Source organism: Heterodontus francisci, chromosome 37, assembly GCF_036365525.1.
Source record: "Heterodontus francisci isolate sHetFra1 chromosome 37, sHetFra1.hap1, whole genome shotgun sequence".
Taxonomy (NCBI): Eukaryota; Metazoa; Chordata; class Chondrichthyes; order Heterodontiformes; family Heterodontidae; genus Heterodontus; species Heterodontus francisci.
The window spans coordinates 29,813,792-29,839,679 of record NC_090407.1 but is presented as its reverse complement, the minus strand read 5'-3'; the positions used below and the strand labels follow the sequence as shown (position 1 = coordinate 29,839,679).

Here is a 25,888-nt window from a genome sequence, read left to right as displayed (position 1 = left end):
TTGTGTTTGCATTAGGTTTTGGTGCAGTAAAATCTGCTTGGATTATGTTGTCGGGTGTATTTTGGAGCCCTACCAGCCACAGAGAGGCAACTCCATTCCTTTCCCAAATTCGTAGGCTGGGGCTAAACAGTCAGACCACCTGCGAGCAGGAAGATGGCAGGCACTTAGCATTGCTAAAGTAGGACTGTGGACATCTAGTGATCAGCCATGCTGATGTCACCAGCTCCTACTTTGACATGTGTGCCGTGATGAAGTGGCATTGATTCAGGGCTTTTTCTTTACAGAAATGAAAGTAGTACAAAAACATTTTGGATAACGTTTATCCTGTGGATTAACATTGACAAATTGGTTACCTCTGTAAAGAATTAGCCTCGCCTTGACTTCAGACAAGAGTCTGGTACCCAATATGTGTTACAGATCATTGCCAATGGAAGCAATTACAAGGATCCTTTTTTGTTACGATCACCTGGTTCATGGTTTGTATTAATATTTTAGAAGTCACTTTTAGTTTTGGGGAATTAAGTGTGTAGCTGTAAGAATTTCAAAAGTTTGCAGACAACCCAGGATTTAAAGTTCAAACATCTCTCCATGAATGCTTACAGAGACAGAGAAGCGTGAAGACCCTAACATTGGGTACCTCTCTGAACGTCTTGATGGAGATGATGTGTCTGCAGCTACCTCCATAAGGGGTTTAAATTATTCATATGATTTCCCAGGACAAAGAAGTTTTGGAGTTGGAAATAGTTTAAATTGCCATCTGGGACATCCCACATGTACCATGTTGCTATGGAGATAGATAATGCAGGACTTGCCTGTTGGTGTTTTGATCTGTATGCTTGCTGAAAGAGAAAGCAGTTGGCTTTGGAGCAGCTGGGCTCAGGAGCAAAGCCGTCGGGAACCAGGAGTGTTTCTGTTTTGAGGAAGGCCATGCTCAAGCTAGGAAGTCCAGATCCAGGAGATCTGATACCTCTGAAGCTAGCTGAGGAATTAAAGAAATCAAAGTGAAATCTAAAGAGCTGTGGTACACTTTGGATTGGTTCCAGGAGAAGTGAACAAACCGCCAAGATCCTGTAATGCATAGGGGAACTCTTGGGGTGAAAGTAAAAGTCAAATGGGCGTGTATTGTTAAGATTTAAGTATAAGTGTTTTCAAATTGTAGTATTAAGTTACTAGCATTTTGCTTTAACTCTTGCACAGTCAAGTTTTTGTTTAAAACAAGAAATCTTCTGGCGAAATTCTTTCAGTAGTAACTGAGCTTTCTCTTTTTAAACGTTAATGGTTCCTAACTGGATTGAAATACTTTGCTGCTGATTCTGCCTAGTAATACTGCAGAGTGGATTCCACAGCGATGGGTGAGAGTACATGTGACAGAATCATGCATGCACATTATTAAATATAGGTCTACTGTCTGAAATATACATTAACAGCAGCTTAAGGGCCTCACACTCATCTTTGTTCCCCACACCAGTTTTTCAGCCACACATCTACCTTCCTGATCTCTGTCCCTATGCCAGTTAGCACATGACTCCGTAGTAATCCCAAGATTACCACCTGTGAAGTCTTTTTTTAAATTTTAGTTCTTAACTTCTGATATTCCCTCAGCAGGACCTCCTCCCTCTTTTTCCCTGTGTCAATTGGTCTCAACATGGATCATGGCAATTGAATCTTGCCCTCCCAAGTTCTTCTCCAGTTGCTAAGAGATATCCTTTACCCTTTCAACAGGTAGGAAACACGTCCTCCTGGACTCTGTACTGACAGCAGAAATATGGGGCTGAATTTTGGTTCCCATGGGGGGTGGGGGGGCGGGGCGGGGGGGCGAGTATGGAGATGGGTCAACAGGTAATTTCGTACCAGTTTGCTGGAACCATTCGGGCCGTTTTCCTGGAAGCGGGAATGGGGGCGGAAGGGCTACCCGCCTGCATGTGGCAGGTAGCCAATTAAGGTAAGTAGAAAGCCAGTTATTCGAGGTGGACTGGAATTTTCCAATCAGCCTCTTCTTTCCACCCCCCCCCCCCCCCACCCACCCCAACCCTGGTGTCGTGAGAAGGCCAGCTGCCTGGAGACAGTGCTTCAGGTAGGCTGTGAGGCCCTCTCTCTGACTACCTGACCATAGCTCTGTGACCAAAGGCCACCCTGTGGAGGGGTTTCCACCTCACCGCCCCCCCCCCCCCGCCCACAACGCTGCCCACAATGGTGGCCTGGCAGCTGTGGCCATCTTTTAATGTAAAAGTGTTAGAAGTTACTGGGAGGCACATTCTCTGTTCCTTATCTGCAATGGCAGTCTTCATCTCTTTCCGTGCTGGAGGGCCTCCTATTGGTGCTCCAGCTCTGAGAGACTGCCCGTCATCCTGAATTGGATGGCATGTGTGACGTCTGGCTACTAGTTGGCCAATTCAGGGAATCTCCACTGTGTGACTGCTCCCGACAGTACAGGGAGGGGACCCCCATTTGACCGCAACATCGGAGTCCCGACCCAAAACCCAGCTATTTATTCCCTAGTTATTGAATCCCTGATGATCACAACCTTTCTATTCTGCTCATAAAGAAAATTGTGGGCAATGGTAGAGTTGTTCAATAATCCAAATAAAATCATGGCAAAACAATGTTGCTATCTGGATGACAAATACAAACAAATGTCTGGTTGTACAGCAGTTTAGAGTACAGTACTTCTGGCACTATAGTGTCGTGCTGACACTAATTACAACATTAAGTTTGAGTCCTCAGCTTTTCTGCCAAGACATACTGCTGGTGGGAATGTAAAATAAGAAATCGCAAGCAGCGTTACTGGTCATGTCAATGGGATGTTGTTGCAAATGCAAGTTGGTTAGTGGAGCAGGATGGCATTCTGGTTCCATGTTTCTCAAACCCCTGTGTTGTGTTTATACCAAAGTCCAAATGGAACCTCCCTAAGTAATAGTAATGTCCTCTGGACTCAAATTGAGTACTGGGGGCTTTGAGCAAGGAATCGTGAAAGCCCTGGATTTTATTTGATATCATTTTGAAGGTACCTGGACGTGCACTTGAAGTGCTGCAACCTGCAAGGCTACGGACCAGGTGCTGGAAGGTGGGATTAGATTGGGCAGCTACTTTTTTTTCAGCTGGTGCAGATACAGTGGGTTGAATGTCCTCTTTCTGTGCTGTAACTTTTCTATGGTTCTATGCAATGCAAGAATGCCCTGTACAGTGTGTAATTACATCAGTCAGATGGGGGAAGGACAATAGAGGCAGCTTTGTTAGCATGAACGCAGGTCAAGAACAAATGGTTTTTTAAAAAAAACTCAAACATCAAACTTCTGAGTCACATGGTGTGTTGCCTTCCTGATGCCATGGTGAGGGACATCTTGATAGAGAATATTGAAGGGGGAAGATCTAGTCATTGTGATCTACGTTGGGACTAACATAGGGAAGAGTAAGCAAGCGGTCCTGTTTGGCGAGTACCAGGAACTAGGAGCTAATTTTAAAAAAAAACAAGACCTCAAGGGTTATAATCTCTGGATTATTACCTGAGCCATGTGCAAATTAGCATAGGGACAGAATCATAGAATGGTTATAACACAGCAAGAGGCTATTCAGCCCATTATATCCATGCTGGCTCTCTGCAAGAGCAACTTTCTCTTTAGATAATTGTCCAGTTCTCTTTTGAAAGCCATGATTTGATCTGCCTCTAACACACTTGCAGACAGTACATTCCAGATCCTAACCACTCGTAAAAAAGCTTTTCCTCATTGCAAAAGAAGCAACGGTGACCAATAGGAACAGTTTCTCCCCATCTACTCTATCCAGACCCCTCATCATTTTGAACACCTCTAAGGAGAACAGCCCCAGCTTCTCCAATCTATCCACATAACTGAAGTTCCTCATACATAGAACCATTCTCATGGATCTTTTCTGCAGCCTCTCGAATATTTTAACATCCTTCCTAAAGTGTCATGCCCAGAACTGGACAGAATACTCCAGCTGAGGCCAAACCAGTGTTTAATAAAGGTTCACCATAACTTCCATGCTTTTGTGCTCTATGCCCTGATATATAAAGATCAGGATCCTGTCTGCTTTATGAACCGTTTTCTCAGGCTGTCCTGCCACCTTCAGTGATTTTTGCACGTGTATTCGCAGGTTCCTCTGCTCCTGCACCCTCTTTAGAATTGTACCCTGTACTTTTATGTTGCCTCTCCTTCCTACCAAAATGAATCACTTCACACTTTTCTGAACACTTAGCTGAAGGAGTAGTGTGGGAAAGAGGGTTTTCATTCCATGAGACACTGGGACCTGTGCTGGGACACAAAGGAACTGTATTATTGGGATGAGCTCCAGCTGAACCAGGCAGGTATCGGCCTAGCAGAAGGAACAAAAGGGCAGTCACAAAGACTATAAACTAGTAATTTGTTGGGCAGTGGGTTGGGGCGAGGGGGAGAGAGCTCAAGTGGAAAAAGTAGTATAAATAATAGTTCAAAGCAAATGAAAGGGTAGAGAGTAGAGTAACCAGCACGACAAGTGAAGGGAAAACTAAAAGATATAATTAAACCAGGAAGAGAAGTGAGAAATACCTGAGTAAAATATTAGAGTAGAGTCACAAGTTAAGATGTGTGCTTCTCTCTCCACAGATACTGCCAGACCTGCTGAGTATTTCTAGCAGTTCTTCTTTTTATTTCAGGTTTCTAGCATCTGCAGTATTTTGCTTTTATATTAAGGTGTGTGGTTCTGGTAAGTGTTCTTTATACAAAAGCATAAAGAACGAATTGAATGAATTACATGCGCAAATTCAACTTGGAGGGTATGACTTGGTAGCAAAACTGTCAGGACTGGGAACTAAATATACCAGGTTATAGGTTCTACAGGAAAGATGGAGAAAACAGTAATGGAGGAGGAATAGCCTTGGTGATTAAAGATGAAATCAGTCTGATAATGAGAGGTAAGCAGGCAGTGGATGAATAGAATTAAGAAATAGAAAAGGAATTTAGACAGTAGTGCAAGTTGTGTATAGGTCCTTAGGTGACAGCTGTGAAGTGAGCTTGTATAAAAGCAGAGATTGATAAGCATGCAGCAAAGGCACTGATTTTAATGGGGGTGTCTGCCCTCCTATTCCCCCTTAATCTCTCCCTACACACATTCACAGCCACCCCCTTGAACTTAAGGCAACTGGTTTAGCCAGATCAGGTTGGACCACTTAAAGCCCGATTGGGTCCTGCACTCATCCGCCAAAACTGCTCCCTATTCCAGGATTATCCAGGAATGCAAAGATGACCTCAGGCTTCATTTCCCACACTACAAACCATCTTCCTGGAACCCTCTCTCCTTGCCTCCTTCACTCCTATCTCCAACAACAAGTGCACTTCTTTGTCACTAGAATTAAGATCATCCATCTGTTCAGCTGCCTCTGTCACATCACTCCCTTTCCTTAGCCCACTGGGCTCGTTTTGCTCTTGAGCGCCCCTCTGCCCTAGAACTTGCATCTTTCTCCGAGTTTCTCTCTCCTCATGCCCTCTCCAAACTCATCTTGTCCATGAGACCCACCTCCTACAATTCCGACCTTATTCTCAGCAAGTTGCTGACCACCCAGCTTCCCTTCCTGGCCCCCTCCCCGCCCATGTTAGTTGATACTGTTAATAGTTCTGTCTCCTCGGGTACTGTTCTTCTCACTTTCTTCAAACCTGCCATCATCAAAAAACTTTGAGCCTCTGTCCTCCTACCCATCTCCAACATCCCTTTTCTCTCACGTCCTTGAATGTGCTATCACCTCCCAAATCCATGTCCATCTTTCCTGGAACACTCTGTTTGAATCCCTCCAATCAGTTTTCTGGCCCTGCTATAGTAGCAAGACGGCTCTGGTCAAACTCACAAATGACATCCAACATGACTGAGGTGATTGTAAACTATCCCTTATCGACCTGGCTGTGGCTTTTGACACAGCTGACCCACATCATCCTTCTCCAATGCCTCTCTATTTTCCAGCTAAGTGAGACTGCACATGTGTGGTGCCACTCTTATCCAGTCATAACCAAAAAATCACCTGCAAAAGCTTGTTTTCCCACTCGCACGCCATTAACTCTGGAGCTCAGCCCAAGAATCTAGCTTCGCTACCCCGCCCTTCCTATTTCTCATCGACATGCTGCCCTCAGTTATGTCATGTGAAAACACAGCATTAGGTTCCACATGTACATTAATTACATGCAACTCTATCTCAACACCACTTCTCTCAACCCCTCCACTGTCTCTAAATTGTCAGACTGCAGCAATTTTCTCCAACCAGATATTGGGAAGGCTGAAACCATTGTCTTCATTCCCTGCCACAAACTTGTTCCCTTGCTATTGACTCCGTCCTTCCACCTGACAACTGTCTGAGGCTGAACCAGACTGTTCTCAACCTTGGTGTTGTATTTGGCCCTGAGATATGCTTCCAACCACACATCTGTGCCATCAGCAAGACTACTTACTTCCACCTCCTTAACATCACCGGACTCCAACCCTGCCTCAGCTCATCTGCTCCTGAGACCCTCATCCATGCTTTTGTTATGTCTAGACTTGACTATTCCAACACACTCCTGCCTGGCCTCCCATCTTCCACCCTCCATAAACTGGAGCTTATCCCTGTATTCTAACACACGCCAAGTCCTGTTCACCCCTCGTTGACCTACAATGGCTCCGAGTCCAGCAACACCTTAATTTTAAAATTCTCATCCTTTGTTTTCCAATTCCTCCGTGGTCTCGCTCCTCCCTATCTCTGTAATCTCCTCAAGCCCTACGACCCTCTGAGATTTCTGTGCTCCTCCAATTCTGGCCTCTTGCACACCCCGTATTTTAATTGCTGCACCAGTGGTGGTTGTGCTTTCAGCTGTCTCGACCCTAAATTCTGGAATTGCCTGCCTAAACCTCTCAGCCTCTCCCTCTCTCTCCTTTTAACACTGCCCAAATCTTTGACGAAGCTTTTGATTATTGGTCCTACTATCTCCTGGCTGGTGTCAAATTATTTTGATTACACTCCTGGGTAGAGCCTTGGGATGTTTTACTACATTAAAGGTGATATATAAAAGCAAGTTGTTGTTGTCACTGAAGTCCATATCAGGCACCTTTTCTGTATTTCTGAATCACACTGCAGTCAAATCATAGAACATAATGGTACAAACGGAGATTATATGGCCTATCAAGTGTGCCCCAGCTCTTTTCCCACATCCTTATAATGTTTTCTCCTTCCAAGTATTTATCCAATTCTTTTTTTGAAAGCTATTGTTGAATTTGTATCCACCACCCTATTGGGTAGTACATTCCAAATCTTAACCACTTGTGTTTTTTTTTAAAAAGGCTTCTCCTCATGTCGCCAATTGCCTTATATCTGTGCCTTCTGGTTATTGACCCTTCAGCCGTTGTAAATAGTTTTGCTATTTACCCCATCTAAACCCTTCATAATTTTAAACACCTCTATCGAATCTCCTTTTAGCCTTCTCTTTTCTAAGGGGAACAACCCCAGGTTCTCCATTCTTCCCACGCAACTATAATCCCTCATCCCTGGAAACATTCTCGTAAATTTCTTCTGCACATTTTTCAAAGCTTTTCATGTCCTCAACATGTGCCCAGAAATGGACACAATACTCTATGCCTCGATTTACAAAGTCCAGGATCCAATATACTTTGTTAACCATCACCTTCAAAGATTAATGCACATACAGCCCCATATCTCTCAGTTCTCACACCCCCTTTATTAGGCATTGATTGGACAGCTTGCACCAGAGAAACATAGAAACATAAAAAATAGGAGCAGGAGTAGGCCATTTGGTCCTTCGAGCCTGCTCCGCCAATCATTATGATCATGGCTGATCATCCAACTTAGTAACCTGTTCTGGCTTTTGCCCCATACCCTTTGATCCCTTTAGACCTAAGAGCTATATCTAACTCCTTTTTGAAAACGTTCAATGTTTTGGCGTCAACTGCTTTCTGTGGTAGCGAATTCCACAGGCTCACCACTCTCAGGGTGAAGAAATTTCTCCTCATCTCAGTCCTGAAAGGTTTACCCTGTATCCTTAGACTCTGACCCCTGGTTCTGGACTTCCTGCATCTACCCTGTCAAGTTCTGTTAGAATTTTATAGGTTTCTATGAGATCCCCCCTCACTCTTCTGAACTCCAGTGAATATAATCCTAACTGACTCCAATCTTTCCTCATATGTCAGTCCTGCCATCCCAGGAATCAGTCTGGTAAACCTTCGCTCCACTCCCTCTATAGTAAGAACATCCTCAGATAAGGAGACCAAAACTGCACACAATATTCCAGGTGTGGCCTCACCAAGGCCCTGTATAATTGCAGCAAGACATCCCTGCTCCTGTACTCGAATCCTCTCGTTATGAAGGTCAACATACCATTTGCCTTTTTTACCGCCTGCTACACCTGCATGCTTACCTTCAGCGACTGATGTACGAGAATACCCAGATCTTGCTGCATATTCCCCTCTCTCAGTTTATAGCCATTCAGATAATCTGCCTTCCTGTTTTTGCTACCAAAGTAGATAACCTCACATTTATCCACATTATCCACCATAGCGATGAATATGGTTTTTTGTAAGAGGTGGGCACCGAGACCAAATAGAATTGTTTAGTAATCCTTAGCAACGTTGTTTTTCCATAATTTTGTATCTGCCCTACAAATACAAACAGACATAGATCTGGTTATGTTGCTATTTAAAGTACAGTACTCCCCTTTGACACTGTAGCAGTGGGCTAATAAACACCCAAGGTGAGCAAGTCTTGCCTCATCTGTTTCATTTGAGCATATAGGTAATGTAAAGATGTTTGCTTTAAATGGATGAAGGGAGAGACCATCACTGGTTTCTTTCATTTGACATCAAGTTTGAGTCATCTGCCTTCCTGCCAGTAGATACTGCTGATCTGATCTGGTGGGAATTAATAAAAATAAACCACAAGCAGCATTACTGGCCTTCCTGCAGGGATAAGTGGATTGGCGGGTACTTTCTGTTTCTGCAGCATTGCTTTTTTCCCCCTTGGGAGTCCACAATACTGTAGGTTCCAAGCTAAGAAGGAGAGCAGCCTGTTGAGAGTGCAAGGGCATTTCACGTCCTCCTATTGATGAGGCTGCAGCACTCCTGTGGATCAACAGTTTCTGCCATTGTGGGTTTTTTTTCAGCCTGAGCACTTCATGTTAATAGTACTCAGGCCATCTCGCTTATCGAGGATAGTACTTGGACCCAGAACAGAAAGGAGGACGGCCCACCTTGAAACAGCAAGCTCGTGACATCCTGCATTTCATAATGTACCTTTAATGAAATAAAATGTCCCAAGGTATGCAGTGAGCATAATTAAGCAAAACTTGATGGCGAGCCATATGAGGTGATATTAGAACAGGTGACCAAAAGCTTGGTCAAAGAAGTAGGTTTTAAGGAGAATCTTAAAGGAGGACAGTGCAATGGAGAGGTTTGGAGATGGAATTCCAGAGCTTTGAGCCTCTGTCGCTGAAGGCAAGGCCGGGAATGGTGGAGTGATTTAAAATCGATGCACAAGAGGCAGGAATTACTGGAGCACAGAGATCTTGGAGGGTTGGAGGAGTTTGCAGGGCAGGGGTGAGGCCATGGCAGCATTTGAGAAAACAATGAGAATTTGAAAATTGAGATGTCGCCAGTGGGGATCAATGTAGACCACTCTGCAAAAGCTGAACCTGAAGTTGCCAGCACTCCTGCTTTCCCAGTTGACATCCACACAGGCAGCTCCGGACCAAGGGACTTTCAAAGCACCATAGCAAAGAACAGCACCATTAATATTCCATGCCACTGCACCAGATGCAGTGGCAACCAGTGCTGCAGTCACTACCTGTAACTTGACCGCTCACACGAGTCCCAAGGCTGCTGTTTTCAGTTGCAGCAACAGAGGTAAAAACAAAGGAAGAAAGGGATAGAGAAGAAAAGGGAAAGAGTCAAAGGTAAATGTAGAAAGTAATGGAATTGAAGGCGGAAGAGGAGAGAATACAGGTGAAGGGACAGAAAGAAGGGAAGTAGACACGAGAGAGAGAAATTGAAAGGGAGTGTTTTAAGATGTATTAGTAACACATTGATGTGAAGCAGCTCACACTAATGTTGTAGCATAGTTTGGAGGCAGTTCATTTGTTGCATCCCAAGGATCCAGCTCACTGCCCCAAAAGGTTCAACACCCCTGTTTAAAGTGCTTTCATCAGTTGCCCCATTAGTAGTTTGATGGACTGAAATTGATTCTCGAATGCATTCTCCAGAGTATACGTTGGAAAAGATTGACTAATTTAATCATTCAGCTGGTATTTCCTGGAAACCATTAGCAGATGTTTGGGAGGAAGCTACTAGAGTGGGAGCTGGCCCAGTTAGATTTTGTGAGTAAGATATACTTGGGCACATTTCCACATTATTAGATTGATACCAGTGTTATTAGCAGCACAGTAATAGCTCAGCTAGGGGAATGCTTAGAGCATAGAACATAGAACATAGAACAGTACAGCACAGTACAGGCCCTTCGGCCCACGATGTTGTGCCGAACCTTTAACCTACTCTAAGATCAAACTAACTACCTACCCTTCATTCTACTATCATCCATGTACCTATCCAAGAGTCGCTTAAATGTCCCTAATGTATCTGCTTCTACTACCACCGCTGGTAGCGCATTCCACGCACCCACCACTCTCCTGTGTAAAGAACCTACCTCTGACATCTCCCCGAAACCTTCCTCCAATCACCTTAAAATTATGCCCCCTGGTGATAGCCCTTTCCACCCTGGGAAAAAGTCTCTGGCTATCCACTCTATCTATGCCTCTCATCATCTTGTACCCCTCTATCAAGTCACCTCTCATCCTTCTTCGCTCCAATGAGAAAAGCCCTAGCTCCCTCAATCTTCGTTCGTAAGACATGCCCTCCAGTCCAGGCAGCATCCTGGTAAATCTCCTCTGCACCCTCTCTAAAGCTTCCACATCCTTCCTATAATGAGGCGACCAGAACTGAACACAATATTCCAAGTGTGGTCGAACCAGGGCCTTATAGAGCTGCAGCATAACCTCGTGGCTCTTAAACTCAATCCCCCTGTTAATGAAAGCCAACACACCATATGCCTTCTTAACAACCCTATCAACTTGGGTGGCAACTTTGAGCAATCTATGAACATGGACCCCAAGATCCCTCTGTTCCTCCACACTACCAGGAATCCTGTCTTTAAGCCTGTATTCTGCATTCAAATTCGACCTTCCAAAATGAATCACTTCACACTTTTCCAGGTTGAACTCCATCTGTCACTTCTCAGCCCAGCTCTGCATCCTGTCAATGTCCCATTGCAACCTACAACAGCCTTCCACACTATCCACAACTCCAGCAACCTTCGTGTCATCGGCAAACTTGCTAACCCAGCCTTCCACTTCCTCATCCAAGTCATTTATAAAAATCACAAAGAGCAGAGGTCCCAGAACAGATCCCTGCGGAACACCACTGGTCACTGAGCTCCATGCTGAATACTTTCCATCTACTACCACCCTCTGTCTTCTATGGGCCAGCCAATTTTGTATCCAGACAGCCAACTTTCCCTGTATCCCATGCCTCCTCACTTTCTGAATGAGCCTACCATGGGGAACCTTATCAGACGGTCTCAAAATTTCACCTGTCCACCCTTCCTACTCCTTTAGTACAATATCTGTCCAGCTCCCTGTTTAGTTCACTGCCAGTATCTGTGAGTATTGACTTCCCAAACATTCTATTCCATATAGTCATCAACATTTTTGTACAGTCAGTTGGGCGGCACAGTGGCGCAGTGGTTAGCACCGCAGCTTCACAGCTCCAGCGACCCGGGTTCAATTCTGGGTACTGCCTGTGCGGAGTTTGCAAATTCTCCCTGTGTCTGCGTGGGTTTCCGCCGGGTGCTCCGGTTTCTTCCCACAGCCAAAAGACTTGCAGGTTGATGGGTAAATTGGCCATTATAAATTGCCCCTAGTATAGGTAGGTGGTAGCGGAATTGAGGGACAGGTGGGGATGTGGTAGGAATATGGGATTAGTGTAGGATTAGTATAAATGTGTGGTTGATGGTCGGCACAGACTTGGTGGGCCGATGGGCCTGTTTCAGTGCTGTATCTCTAAATAAATAAATAAACACCTTGCTAAAATCCATATACACCACATCCACTGCTCTTCCTTCATCAATGTGTTTTGTCACATTTTCAAAGAATTCAATAAGGCTTGTGAGGCATGACCTGCCCCTCACGAAGCTATGATGACTGTCTCTAATCAAACCATGCTTTTCCAAATAATCATAAATCCTGTCTCTCAGAATCCTCTCCAATAATTTGCCCACTACCGACGTAAGACTGACTGGTCTGTAATTCCCAGGGTTATCCCTATTCCCTTTCTTGAACAAGGGAACAACATTTGCCACCCTCCAATCATCCGGTACTACTCCAGTGGACAGTGAGGACGCAAAGATCATCGCCAAAGGCGCAGCAATCTCTTCCCTCGCTTCCCGTAATATCCTTGGGTATATCCCGTCTGGCCCCGGGGACTTATCTGTCCTCATATCATTCAGAATTTCCAGCACATCCTCCCTCTTAACATCAACCTGTTGGAGCATATCAGCCTGTTTCACGCTGTCCTCACAAACGACCAGTTCCCTCTCACTAGTGAATACTGAAGCAAAGTATTCATTTAGGACCTCCCCTACTTCCTCCGACTCCAGGCACAAGTTCCCTCCACTATCCCTGATCGGCCCTACCCTCACTCTGGCCATCCTCTTGTTCCTCACATAAGTGTAGAACGCCTTGGGATTTTCCTTAATCCTACCCGCCAAGACTTTTTCATGTCCCCTTCTAGCTCTCCTAAGTCCATTCTTCAGTTCCTTCCTGGCTACCTTGTAACCCTCTAGAGCCCTGTCTGATCCTTGCTTCCTCAACCTTAAGTAAGCTTCCTTCTTCCTCTTGACTAGCTGTTCCACATCTCTTGTCATCCAAGGTTCCTTCACCCTACCATCCCTACCTTGCCTCATCAGGCCAAACCTATCCAGCAGTCGCAGCAAGTGCTCCCTAAACAACCTCCACATTTCTGTCGTGCATTTCCCTGAGAACATCTCTTCCCAGTTTATGCTCCCCAGTTCCTGCCTAATAGCATTTTAATTCCCCCTCCCCCAATTAAATATTTTTCCATCCCATCTGCTCCTGTCCCTCTCCATGACTATAGTAAAGGTCAGGGAGTTGTGATCACTATCACCGAAATGCTCTCCCACCGAGAGATCTGCCACCTGGCCTGGTTCGTTGCCAAGCACCAAGTCCAACATAGCCTCCCCTCTAGTCGGCCTATCTACATATTGAGTCAGGAAACCATCCTGGACACACCTGACAAAAACTGCTCCATCCAAACTATTTGCACTAAAGAGGTTCCAATCAATATTAGGGAAGTTGAAGTCACCCATGACAACAACCCTGTTACTTCTGCACCTTTCCAAAATCTGCCTCCCAATCTGTTCCTCCGTGTCTCTGTTGCTATTGGGGGGTCTATAGAAAACTCCCAATAAAGTGACTGCTCCTTTCCTGTTTCTGACTTCCACCCATACTGACTCAGTAGACAAACCCTCCTCGACGACCTCCCTTTCTGCAGCTGTGATACTATCCCTGATTAGCAATGCCACTCCCCCACCTCTTTTTCCTCCCTCCCTATTCCTTTTGAAACATCTAAACCCCGGAACATCCAACATCCATTCCTGCCCCTGTGATATCCAAGTCTCCGTAATGGCCACAACATCGTAGCTCCAAGTACTGATCCATGCTCTAAGTTCATCACCCTTATTCCTGACACTTCTTGCGTTAAAATAGACACACTTCAACCCATCATACTGGCTGCAACTTTGCCCTGTCAACTGTCTAACCTTCCTCACAGACTCTCTGCACTCTGTATCCGCCTGTTCAACAGCTACCCCATCCACTGATCCGTAGCTCCGGTTCCCATCCCCCTGCCAAACTAGTTTTAAACCCTCCCGAAGAGCTCTAGCAAACCTCCCACCCAGGATATTGGTGCCCCTCCAGTTCAGATGCAACCCGTCCTTCTTGTACAGGTTCCACCTTCCCCAGAAGGTATCCCAACGATCTACATATCTGAATCCCTCCCTCTTACACCAGTTCTGTATCCACATGTTCAGCTGCACTCGCTCCCTGTTTCTAGCCTCACTCGCTCCCTGTTTCTAGCCTCACTAGCACGTGGCACCAGTATCAATCCTGAGATTACTACTCTGCTCGTCCTGCCTTTCAGCTTCCAACCTAACTCCCTATATTCGCTTTTCAGGTCCTCATCCCTTTTCCTAGCTATGTCATTGGTACTGATATGTACCACGACCTCTGGCTGCTCCCCCTCCCCCTTAAGAATCCTGTGGACTCGATCCGAGACAACCCTGACCCTGGCACCCGGGAGGCAACATACCACCCGGGAGTCTCGTTCGCGACCACAGAATCTCCTGTTTGTTCCTCTAACCATTGAATCTCCTATCACTATCGTTCTCCTATTCTCCCCCCTTCCCTTCTGAGCCAGGCTCAGTGCCAGAGACCTGGCCACTGTGGCTTTCCCCTGGTAGGTCGTCCCCCGCAACCGTATCCAGAATGGTATACTTATTATTGAGGGGAACGGCCACAGGGGATCCCTGCACTGTGTGCCTGTTCCCTTTCCCTCTCCTGACGGTCACCCAGCAACCTTTATCCTGTAACTTAGGTGTCACTACCTCCCTATAACTGCTCTCTATCACCCCCTCAGCATCCTGAATGATTCGAAGTTCATCCGGCTCCAGCTCCAGTTCCCTAACGCGATCTGTGAGGAGCTGGAGTTCGGTGCACTTCTCACAGGTGAAGTCAGCAGGGACACAAGTGGTGACCCTCACCTCCCACATCCTGCAAGAGGAGCATGCAACTGCCCTAGCTTCCATCCCCTCTGTGCTAAATTGACAGAGATTTAAAAAAAAAAGGAAAACCTTACCTTACCAAACCCTCCACACAAGAGTCCTTTTTTTTGGTTAGAGGAGGAGGATGGGTGGGAGACACTACACGTGTAGTGTTTCGGGTTTAGCCACTGCCCGAATATATAAGTTTACTTACCCAGCAATCCCCGTGTCCGCCGAAACAAAAGGTAAGTTAATTTAAACTGAAACTCACTTAGTCTTGCACTTCTAACTAAAGTAGCTTTCAAATGTTTCAGCCATATCTAATGATCAGTTACTGTAATTCAATCCTAATTGTGTATTCAATAATATTCCAGGTTTATGGAAGGGCTTCTTCCTATGGATGTGTGCCATTTGCCCAAAGGATTTAAATTAAAACCTGGAAACCATGTGGATAATTACCTGGATTATTGGTACATACTTTTCCAAACTCTAATTATAATCATTAACAAATTTTATTTTGATTGCTGTTTCACATTCTATTAAATGTAAATGTTTTCAAGCATTTTTCTACCCTCTTCTCTTGAAGGTGTCAAACCCCACTGGGGTATAGCTCAATGGGTGCTGGGCAGTTCCTTAAGTAATTGGTCCTTATTCATGCTTCAGCCTAGTTGGTGAGATAATCCACTTATGTGGATGGCGTGTGGGTGTGGTTGGCATCTTGATTGTGATTGACCTTGTTCTTACCTGATATTCAAACATGTCATGAGATCGGAGAAGGAGCCAAGTAATTTTTTCTACTCTCCACTCAGTGGTGTTGGGATGCAGGGTAACAGTCAACCGATTCACCCCTTCACACTCAAGTTCTGAAATGTTTCTTATTGGTGACTGGTTATATTTCATTCAGTATAAGTAAGACTAGCACACACTAATGTCTGAGCAGTAATATCAAAGCACAATAGCATTATCATACCTGGGTAGAAGTGCAATCTCCACATAATTACTCCCTGGTCATACCCAAGATACAGCCACTGTGATATGTAATACCTTTATAATCGCTGTGCTCAGGAAATCCCTTCTTATACTTTCTTTATACAGCAAAGCCTATGGAGACCATTTAACCCAATCATTACCTCGCTATTATATGAACGGCTCAATTACAAAAGATGCCATGTACCGAACTGCCCACCCAAGCCAGGTTAGGTTCTCAGGATCTCTGATTTTCCAAGCTCAGACGCCTATCAGTTCATAAGCGGTCCAATGCCAAACTTGACTAAAGCAAGAAAAATATGGGGGCCTGGGTGCTCAGTAATTTTGTCTCAGCTCTACCTACATTTGGGCCTGGAATTCTACAAAGGTGTTTATCTTTCAGTTCCCATACAGTGGGCCATCTGTTTTCATGCTCTGCTAGATTTCTGCTGAAGTTCACTTTTTGACCATTTGGTTCCTCGCAAAACCTTTGGGGCTGATTAAAACTTTTGGTCAATGAAAGCCCAAATCACAAGTTTCCCATGATGTCCTCTCCCAGTCACTTTTACCCAGGGCATATCACAAGCAGTTTTAAAAATAGAGTTCAGGATAAGCATGATCAAATCACAACTAGTGAAAACTCTAATTTCGAGTGTGTCATAGCATTTAAGTTAGTTTTTGTTAATTAGCAAGAAAACTCGATGTAGGGATTTCCCAGGAATCTTACTGTGGGATGGTCAGTCTTGATAGCTTTATAGAGCCTTTCCACTAACAGTCAGGCAAAACTTACTAATTTTAACTTGTCTCTGGAATAAAGATTCTCTGTGAATAAAAGAAATAGACCATCGGAATGGCACCCATTCTCCACTATCACTGATCAGCCAATCTAATGCCAAGTCTTTTGAATCAGTTCATTAATCAGCATACCTGTATCCCTGATCATCCCAGTAACTTGGCCAATCTCTTAGTATTGGAGGTGAGGCTGACTGTATCTGTATCCTGGCCTTTGGACTTTAGTAACCATTGTCACATTGACACTGTCAAACATTTGTCAAATGATAGTTAACTATCAAAGTTCAGATCTAATTCATGATCATTGAAGTATAATTTTCAGTGATAATCCTGTTATCTATAATAACTCTAGAATTTTATTTTAAACATTTTTTGGTGAATTATCTATCATTTCAACATCTTCAAAGTCTTTCACAGAGATTGGTGCTGTGCATTTCAAAACCAGTTATTGTCACATGGCCTCCCACAAAAGCTATTTTGATGACGCTCGTAGTTTCAAATCACTTTGTGTTGTAGTTAATGGCACATCCCCTTTAACTCGAGTGTAGCCCAGAACTCTGGTTTTCCTCTTCTCTCTCCCTTGATTTCAGTGACCAACTCCACTCATTCAACACTGTCTACTGTCTTGTTGTTGATCCCAATCTACATTCGCCAACTTCCTTCTGATTGTACAAACTAAACCTCTGAGTGACTTAATTTGTACACCATGTTCTCCACATAGAGCCATTCCCAATGTTCATGATATCTTTATTCCTTTGACTGGGATGGTTGGGGGAAGAGACAGGAGGACAGCCATACCCCAACGTGTGTCAGTGCCTACTTGAAGAAAAGAGAACATGGGAGGCATGAAAAGGGGAAGGAGAAATGGTTTTTCTCATGGCTTTCTTTTTTTTTCTCCCGCTTTAGGAGCAGAACCGATGTGCAGACTTGTACAGATTGGAAAGCGCCAATCATTTGGGACGGCACCTTCAATCCCATGTATTATGATGAGATGTACAAGAAACAGAATATTGTTATTGGTCTCACAGTCTTTGCAGTTGGCAAGTATGTTGTTGTAATTTGTGCTGTGTGAAGTGCCATCATCAAACTCTCGATGCCTAATATGAGATATTACATAATTATACCCCTTTTATATTTATAGAACAGTTACTAGTAGAAGGAATTCAGAGTTGTATTGGAGATTCTGGTGCCCACTCCATTTACTTTGCTAGGCAGATTTCATAACAGTGAAACAGTTGCATCTAAGTTTCAGCTTTCTGACAAAAGGTCATTGGTCTGAAACATTAACTCCATTTCTCCTCTCCACAGATGCTGCCTGACCTTAGTATTTCCAGCATTTTTCTGTTTTATTTTAGTTTCAAATTTTCAGTTTTGGTTATTTGCCAGATGTCCTGAAAAAATTTTGCACAGGCTGGTGAGGTGCAAACCATATCACTAAGCTGAACTGACAAAACCAGATGCTTAGCCTGCTCACGAGGAGGCTAGAAGTTCCCCCAAAGCAATGATGTCCCACAGTCTGACAACTGCTGTCATCTGGGATGACAGTTAACGCTATAATTAGGTTTCAGCCCATTGAACTATAGAAAAATTACAGCACAGAAGGAGGCCATTCAGCCTGTTCTGTCCGTGCCGGCCGAAACAACTAGCTACCCAATCTAATCCCACCTTCCAGCACCTGGTCCATAGCCTTGTCGGTTACAGCACTTCAGGTGCATGTCCAGGTACCTTTTAAAAGAATTGAGGGTTTCCACCTCCACCACCATTCCTGGCAGTGAATTCCAGACACGCACCACCCTCTAGGTGAAAAAGTTTTTATTCATGTCCCCTGTAATCCTTCTATCAATCACCTTGAAATCTGTGTCCCCTGGTAATTGACCTCTCCACTAGGGGAAACGGGTCCTTCCTGTCTGCTCTATCTAAGCCCCTCATAATGTTGTACACCTCAATTAAGTCGCCCTTCAGTCTCCTCTGTTCTAAGGAAAACAACCCTATCCTATCCAATCTTTCCTTTATAGCTGCAACTTTCGAGCCTTGGCAACATTCTTGTAAATCTCCTCTGCCCTCTCTGCAGAGAAATTATGTCCTTTCTGTAATGTGGTGACCAGAACTGTATGCAATACTCCAGCTGTGGCCTAACCAGCGATTTATACAGTTCCAGAATTACATCTCTGCTTTTGAACTCTATACCTTGGCCAATAAAGGAAAGCATTCTACCTGTCCTGCCACATGCCCGATCTCAATGGTAGCATTCCTCATTTTCTAGAATGCCCCTTTTCCTACATTTGCCTAAATCTGGTAAAGGAAATTGGATAAGTATTTGAAAATAAAGAATATGAAAGGATATGAGGGAAGGGTAGGCAAATGAGATTCAAATTTGGGACCTTGCTGATCTGTATGATTTAGTATCTCTCACAAAATGAATTACTTAACCACCTATTAAATGAAGACCTAGCACTGACACAGATGCAGTGTGTCAAGTCGTCTCCTTCTGTGCTGTTGTTTCCACGGTTCTCGTTTTTAACTCCTATTAAGGTAAGGATTTGCATTCTGAGCAAGATGTATTCACAGGATATTAAAGGTAGCTCCTTACGTAGATGAGACTTTTTTTTAAGAAAAAACAAATTTCATCAAACTGAAAATTCCAAGAGGTGTAGAATATAAAAGCTAAAGATAATGCGCCTACATAAAACCTGGATATTTTAGAGTACCATATGCAATATTGGGTTCTACACCATTGGAAGAATATTAAGGTTTTAAAGCGGGTGCAATGCATACTCACTAGGATGCTGCTTTGCACAACAAAATACAAATATATGGAGTTGCAAGCCTGCCTTTCCCAGTATGGGTGCCGACTTGCTTGAAATATTGGAAAAGCCACAAGCCACTCCCTAAATTGCATCATAAATTATTGGGCTAGAATTGTAACCTCAAGATAACAAGCTAATGAATGAAGCAACTTGCATTTGCATCGTGTCTTTCACATTCCTCAGGCTGAATCAAAGTGCATCTGAGCCAACAAAGTTCTTCCCTGTTGAACTGTCCTCTTGTAGGCTTAACACAATAATCAATCTGCAAATAGTAAAGTCCTGCAAAGAGCAAATGAAATGATTGGCCAATGAATCTATTTTTGGTGGTGTTGGTCGAGAGTAATTAAGGCAGAATACAGCAAAGATACTTCATTTGTATATCCTTTTTTAAGCACATTTTTTTTTTTTAAATCTCTGAAACACCAGGTTCAGTGACGTTGCTTTGGGCAACAGCAGTGAAAATGAGGCTCTCATTGTGGAGACATTTACTGAGTCTTGTGTGATATTGGACATGTTGACCATGTTGTTTAGCCATTAATCAGAAAATCAAGCATACCCCTGAAAATCTGCCCAGGGCTTTCAAAGCTACAAGGTTCATCTTTCAGCAGCAATTAAGTAATGCTGAGTTTCTGCAACACGCATGCTTTTCAGAGCTCTCTTTGTGTGCGAATGAATTTGGAGTGAATCCACCTCATCTTTTGCCAAGAGCCTGGAATATTATGAAGCGAGTCTCTCAGGAAAGCATTATTTTTGTAAAAATGGTTCGAAGTATATTGGCATTTCCAGAAATGTAAACCATTTGCAGCAGACCGCAATAAGTAGAGTACACAATCCTGGGGGAATCAGCACCGTTCTAAGTTCCTTTGTGTGATGTTAGCGAGCAAAGCCATTCTCCAAAACTAATGCCTTTTAGCAGTATTGGAACTTTCCATGGTAACCCAATTCCTGATATGAATGGCACTTCCCTAGATTGTAAATCGCATTCCTGGTAAAACAATGGCGTACATACTGGGATATCTGCTGCACTACAAACAGCAAGCTATGTTAGAAAGCAAGAGTTGAAGAACTGGGTTGTCTATGATCTAGGCTTCCAGTTTTCTGACAAGGTTAAAATGAAATACTAGAGGTAAAGAAATCTCCTAATCCCACTTAATAAAAATAGAATGTAACTTGTTCAATCCCTGTAAAGCTTTTGGTCAGGTGCTTATGAGAAAAATTTAATTTAAAGGGTAGGTCTGGCTGGTATATAAAATATTGAATGTTTTTGTCGAGATAAATCCTGAGAAATCGCTTTAAAATACAGTAGGAAAAGTTGTACCAGATGTTAGAATTATGAACTAGTTAAAACAGAACCAGGAGGGACTTCATACCCTGCAAAGGGTGAGAAATGTCTGGAATAATCTGGCATATATGACAGGAGAGTTACGAGTGCTAATGATCTTGAGTTATCAGTGAGAGTGCAACTCAGAAAATCAGGGCCACAGTGTTGATGTACTGGAGGATGAAGTTGGAGTACGACGGGGGTAAGGTTCAGGAGAGCCATAAAGTCATACAGCACAGAAACAGGCCCTTCGTCCCATCATGTCTGTGCCGGCCATTAAGCACCCATATATTCTAGTCCCATTTTCCATCACTTGGCCTGTAGCCTTGTGTGCTATGGTGTTTCAGAACTTAGAACGTAGAACAGCACAGTACAGGCCCTTCGGCCCACGATGTTGTGCCGAACCTTTAACCTACTCTAAGATCAAACTAACTACCTACCCTTCATTCTACTATCATCCATGTACCTATCTAAGAGTCGCTTAAATGTCCCTAATGTATCTGCTTCTACTACCACCGCTGGCAGCGCATTCCACGCACCCACCACTCTGTGTAAAGAACCTACCTCTGACATCTCCCCGAAACCTTCCTCCAATCACTTTTAAAATTATGCCCCCTGGTGATAGCCCTTTCCACCCTGGGAAAAAGTCTCTGGCTATCAACTCTATCTATGCCTCTCATCATCTTGTACCCCTCTATCAAGTCACCTCTCATCCTTCTTCGCTCCAATGAGAAAAGCCCTAGCTCCCTCAGTCTATCTTCGTAAGACATGCCCTCCAGTCCAGGCAGCATCCTGGTAAATCTCTTCTGCACCCTCTCTAAAGCTTCCACATCCTTCCTATAATGAGGCGACCAGAACTGAACACAATATTCCAAGTGTGGTCGAACCAGGGCCTTATAGAGCTGCAGCATAACCTCGCGGCTCTTAAACTCAATCCCTCTGTTAATGAAAGCCAACACACCATACGCCTTCTTAACAACCCTATCAACTTGGGTGGCAACTTTGAGCGATCTATGGACATGGACCCCAAGATCCCTCTGTTCCTCCACACTACCAAGAATCTTGTCTTTAAGCCTATATTCTGCATTCAAATTCGACCTTCCAAAATGAATCACTTCACACTTTTCCAGGTTGAACTCCATCTGCCACTTCTCAGCCCAGCTTTGCATCCTGTCAATGTCCCGTTGCAACCTACAACAGCCTTCCACACTATCCACAACTCCAGCAACCTTCGTGTCATCGGCAAACTTGCTAACCCAGCCGTCCGCTTCCTCATCCAAGTCATTTATAAAAATCACAAAGAGCAGAGGTCCCAGAACAGATCCCTGCGGAACACCACTGGTCACTGAGCTCCATGCTGAATACTTACCATCTACTACCACCCTCTGTCTTCTATGGGCCAGCCAATTTTGTATCCAGACAGCCAACTTCCCCTGTATCCCATGCCTCCTCACTTTCTGAATGAGACTACCATGGGGAACCTTATCAAACGCCTTGCTAAAATCCATATACACCACATCCACTGCTCTTCCTTCATCAATGTATTTTGTCACATCTTCAGAGAATTCAATAAGGCTTGTGAGGCATGACCTACCCCTCACAAAGACATGCTGATTGTCTCTAATCAAACTATGCTTTTCCAAATAATCATAAATCCTGTCTCTCAGAATCCTCTCCAATAATTTGCCCACTACCGACGTAAGACTGACTGGTCTATACTTCCCAGGGTTATCCCTATTCCCTTTCTTGAACAAGGGAACAACATTTGCCACCCTCCAATCATCCGGTACTACTCCAGTGGACAGTGAGGACGCAAAGATCATCGCCAAAGGCGCAGCAATCTCTTCCCTCGCTTCCCGTAATATCCTTGGGTATATCCCGTCTGGCCCCGGGGACTTATCTGTCCTCATATCATTCAAAATTTCCAGCACATCCTCCCTCTTAACATCAACCTGTTGGAGCATATCAGCCTGTTTCACGCTGTCCTCACAAATGACCAGGTCCCTCTCACTAGTGAATACTGAAGCAAAGTATTCATTTAGGACCTCCCCTACCTCCTCCGACTCCAGGCACAAGTTCCCTCCACTATCCCTGATCGGCCCTACCTTCATTCTGGCCATCCTCTTGTTCCTCACTTAAGTGTAGAACGCCTTGGGATTTTCCTTAATCCTACCCGCCAAGACTTTTTCATGTCCCCTTCTAGCTCTCCGAAGTCCATTCTTCAGTTCATTCCTGGCTACCTTGTAACCCTCTAGAGCCCTGTCTGATCCTTGCTTCCTCAACCTTAAGTAAGCTTCCTTCTTCCTCTTGACTAGCTGTTCCACATCTCTTGTCATCCAAGGTTCCTTCACCCGACCATCCCTTCCTTGCCTCATTGGGACAAACCTATCCAGCAGTCGCAGCAAGTGTTCCCTAAACAACCTCCACATTTCTGTCGTGCATTTCCCTGAGAACATCTCTTCCCAGTTTATGCTCCCCAGTTCCTGCCTAATAGCATTGTAATTCCCCCTCCCCCAATTAAATATTTTCTCATCCCGTCTGCTCCTGTCCCTCTCCATGACTATAGTAAAGGTCAGGGAGTTCTGATCACTATCACTGAAATGCTCTCCCACCGAGAGATCTGCCACCTGGCCTGGTTCGTTGCCAAGCACCAAGTCCAACATAGCCTCCCCTCTAGTCAGCCTATCTACATATTGAGTCAGGAAACCATCCTGGACACACCTGACAAAAACTGCTCCATCCAAACTATTTGCACTAAGGAGGTTCCAATCAATATTAGGGAAGTTGAAGTCACCCATGACAACAACCCTGTTACTTCTGCACCTTTCCAAAATCTGCCTCCCAATCTGTTCCTCCGTGTCTCTGTTGCTATTGGGGGGTCTATAGAAAACTCCCAATAAAGTGACTGCTCCTTTCCTGTTTCTGACTTCCACCCATACTGACTCAGTAGACAAACCCTCCTCGACGACCTCCCTTTCTGCAGCTGTGATACTATCCCTGATTAGCAATGCCACTCCCCCACCTCTTTTTCCTCCCTCCCTATTCCTTTTGAAACATCTAAACCCCGGAACATCCAACATCCATTCCTGCCCCTGTGATATCCAAGTCTCCGTAATGGCCACAACATCGTAGCTCCAAGTACTGATCCATGCTCTAAGTTCATCACCCTTATTCCTGACACTTCTTGCGTTAAAATAGACACACTTCAACCCATCATACTGGCTGCAACTTTGCCCTGTCAACTATCTAGCCTTCCTCACAGACTCTCTGCACTCTGTATCTGCCTGTTCAACAGCTCCCCCATCCACTGATCCGTAGCTCCGGTTCCCATCCCCCTGCCAAACTAGTTTAAACCCTCCTGAAGAGGTCTAGCAAACCTCCCGCCCAGGATATTGGTGCCCCTCCAGTTCAGATGCAACCCGTCCTTCTTGTACAGGTCCCACCTTCCCCAGAAGGTATCCCAATGATCTACATATCTGAATCCCTCCCTCCTGCACCAGTTCTGTAGCCACGTGTTCAGCTGCACTCGCTCTCTGTTTCTAGCCTCACTAGCACGTGGCACCGGTATCAATCCTGAGATTATTACTCTGCACGTCCTGCCTTTCAGCTTCCAACCTAACTCCCTATATTCGCTTTCAGGTCCTCATCCAGTTTCCTAGCTATGTCATTGGTACCAATATGTACCACGACCTCTGGCTGCTCCCCCTCCCCCTTAAGAATCCTGTAGACTCGATCTGAGACACCCCTGACCCTGGCACCCGGGAGGCAACATACCATCCGGGAGTCTCGTTCGCAACCACAGAATCTCCTGTCTGTTCCTCTAACCATTGAATCTCCTATCAATATTGCTCTCCTATTCTCCCCCCTTCCTTTCTGAGCCACTGAGCCAGGCTCGGTGCCAGAGACCTGGCCACTGTGGCTTTCCTTTGGTAGGTCCCCCCCCCCACAACCGTATCCAAAACGGTATACGTATTATTGAGGGGAACAGCCACAGGGGATCCCTGCACTGTGCGCCTATTCCCTTTCCCACCCCTGACGGTCACCCAGCTACCTTTATCCTGTAACTTAGGTGTCACCACTTCCCTATAACTGCTCGCTATCACCCCCTCAGTATCCTGAATGATCCAAGTTTCAAGTGCTCATCTAAATGCTTCTTAAATGTTGTGAGGGTTCCTGCCTCTACCACCCCCTCAGGCAGTGTGTTCTAGATTCCAACCACTCTCTGGGTGAAAAAATGTTTCCTCAAATCCCCTCTAAACCTCCTGCCCCTTACCTTAAATCTATGACCCCTGGTTATTGACCCCTCCACTAAAGGATAGATGGGAAGAAATGTTTTCCTATCAATGCCCATCATAATTTTGTATACCTCAATCAGGTCCATCCGCCCCACCCCCTCAGCCTTCTCTGCTCTGAAGAAAATAACCCTAGCCTATCCAGTCTCTCTTCGTAGCTGAAATGCTCCAGCCTAGGCAACATCCTGGTGAATCTCCTCTGCACCCTCTCCAGTGCAATCACATCCTTCCTATAGTGTGGTGACCAGAACTGTACACAGGACTCAGCAGTGGCTGAACTAGGATTTTGTACAGCTCCATCATCACCTCCTTGCTGTTATATTCTATGCCTCGGCTAATAAAGGCAAATATCCCGTATGCCTTCCTAACCACCTTATCTACCTGTGCTGCTGCCTTTAGTGATCAATGGATAATTACACCAAGGTCCCTCTAACCTTCTGTACTTCCTAGGGTCCTACCATCCATTGTATATTCCCTTGCCTTGTTAGTCCTCTCAAAATGCATCACCTCCTACTTCTCAGGATTAAATTCCATTTGCCACTGCTCTGCCCATCTATATCGTCCTGTAATCTAAGGCTTTCCTCCTCACTATTTACAACACCACCAATTTTAGTGTCATTCTGCAGACTTACTGATCATACCTCCTATATTCACTTCTAAATCATTAATGTACGTTACAAACAGCAAGGGTCCCAGCACCGATCCCTGCAGTACACCACTGGTCACAGGCTTCCACTCGCAAAAACAACCCTCGACCATCACCCTCTGCCTCCTGCCACTAAGCCAATTTTGGATCCAATTTGCCAAATTGCCCTGGATCCCACGGACTTTTACCTTCTTAACCAATCTCCCATGCGGG

The 25,888-nt window shown here is 44.7% G+C and overlaps 1 protein-coding gene across 9 annotated transcripts in view; it reads left to right on the top strand.

Annotated features, from left to right (window-relative positions):
• LOC137352224 (N-acetyllactosaminide alpha-1,3-galactosyltransferase-like) overlaps window positions 1-25,888 on the top strand; it is a 50,365-nt gene that overhangs the window by 14,268 nt on the left and 10,209 nt on the right. For 5 of the 9 annotated variants that reach the window (XM_068017458.1, XM_068017456.1, XM_068017457.1 and 2 more), the window contains 2 exons: window positions 15,226-15,321; window positions 17,516-17,653. In XM_068017458.1, coding sequence (XP_067873559.1) covers window positions 15,226-15,321; window positions 17,516-17,653 — 234 coding nt within the window. Of the gene's footprint in view, window positions 1-1,602; window positions 1,723-15,225; window positions 15,322-17,515; window positions 17,654-25,888 lie in introns of all 9 variants that reach the window. The other 4 variants (XM_068017463.1, XM_068017460.1, XM_068017461.1 and 1 more) reach the window with 3 other exon arrangements.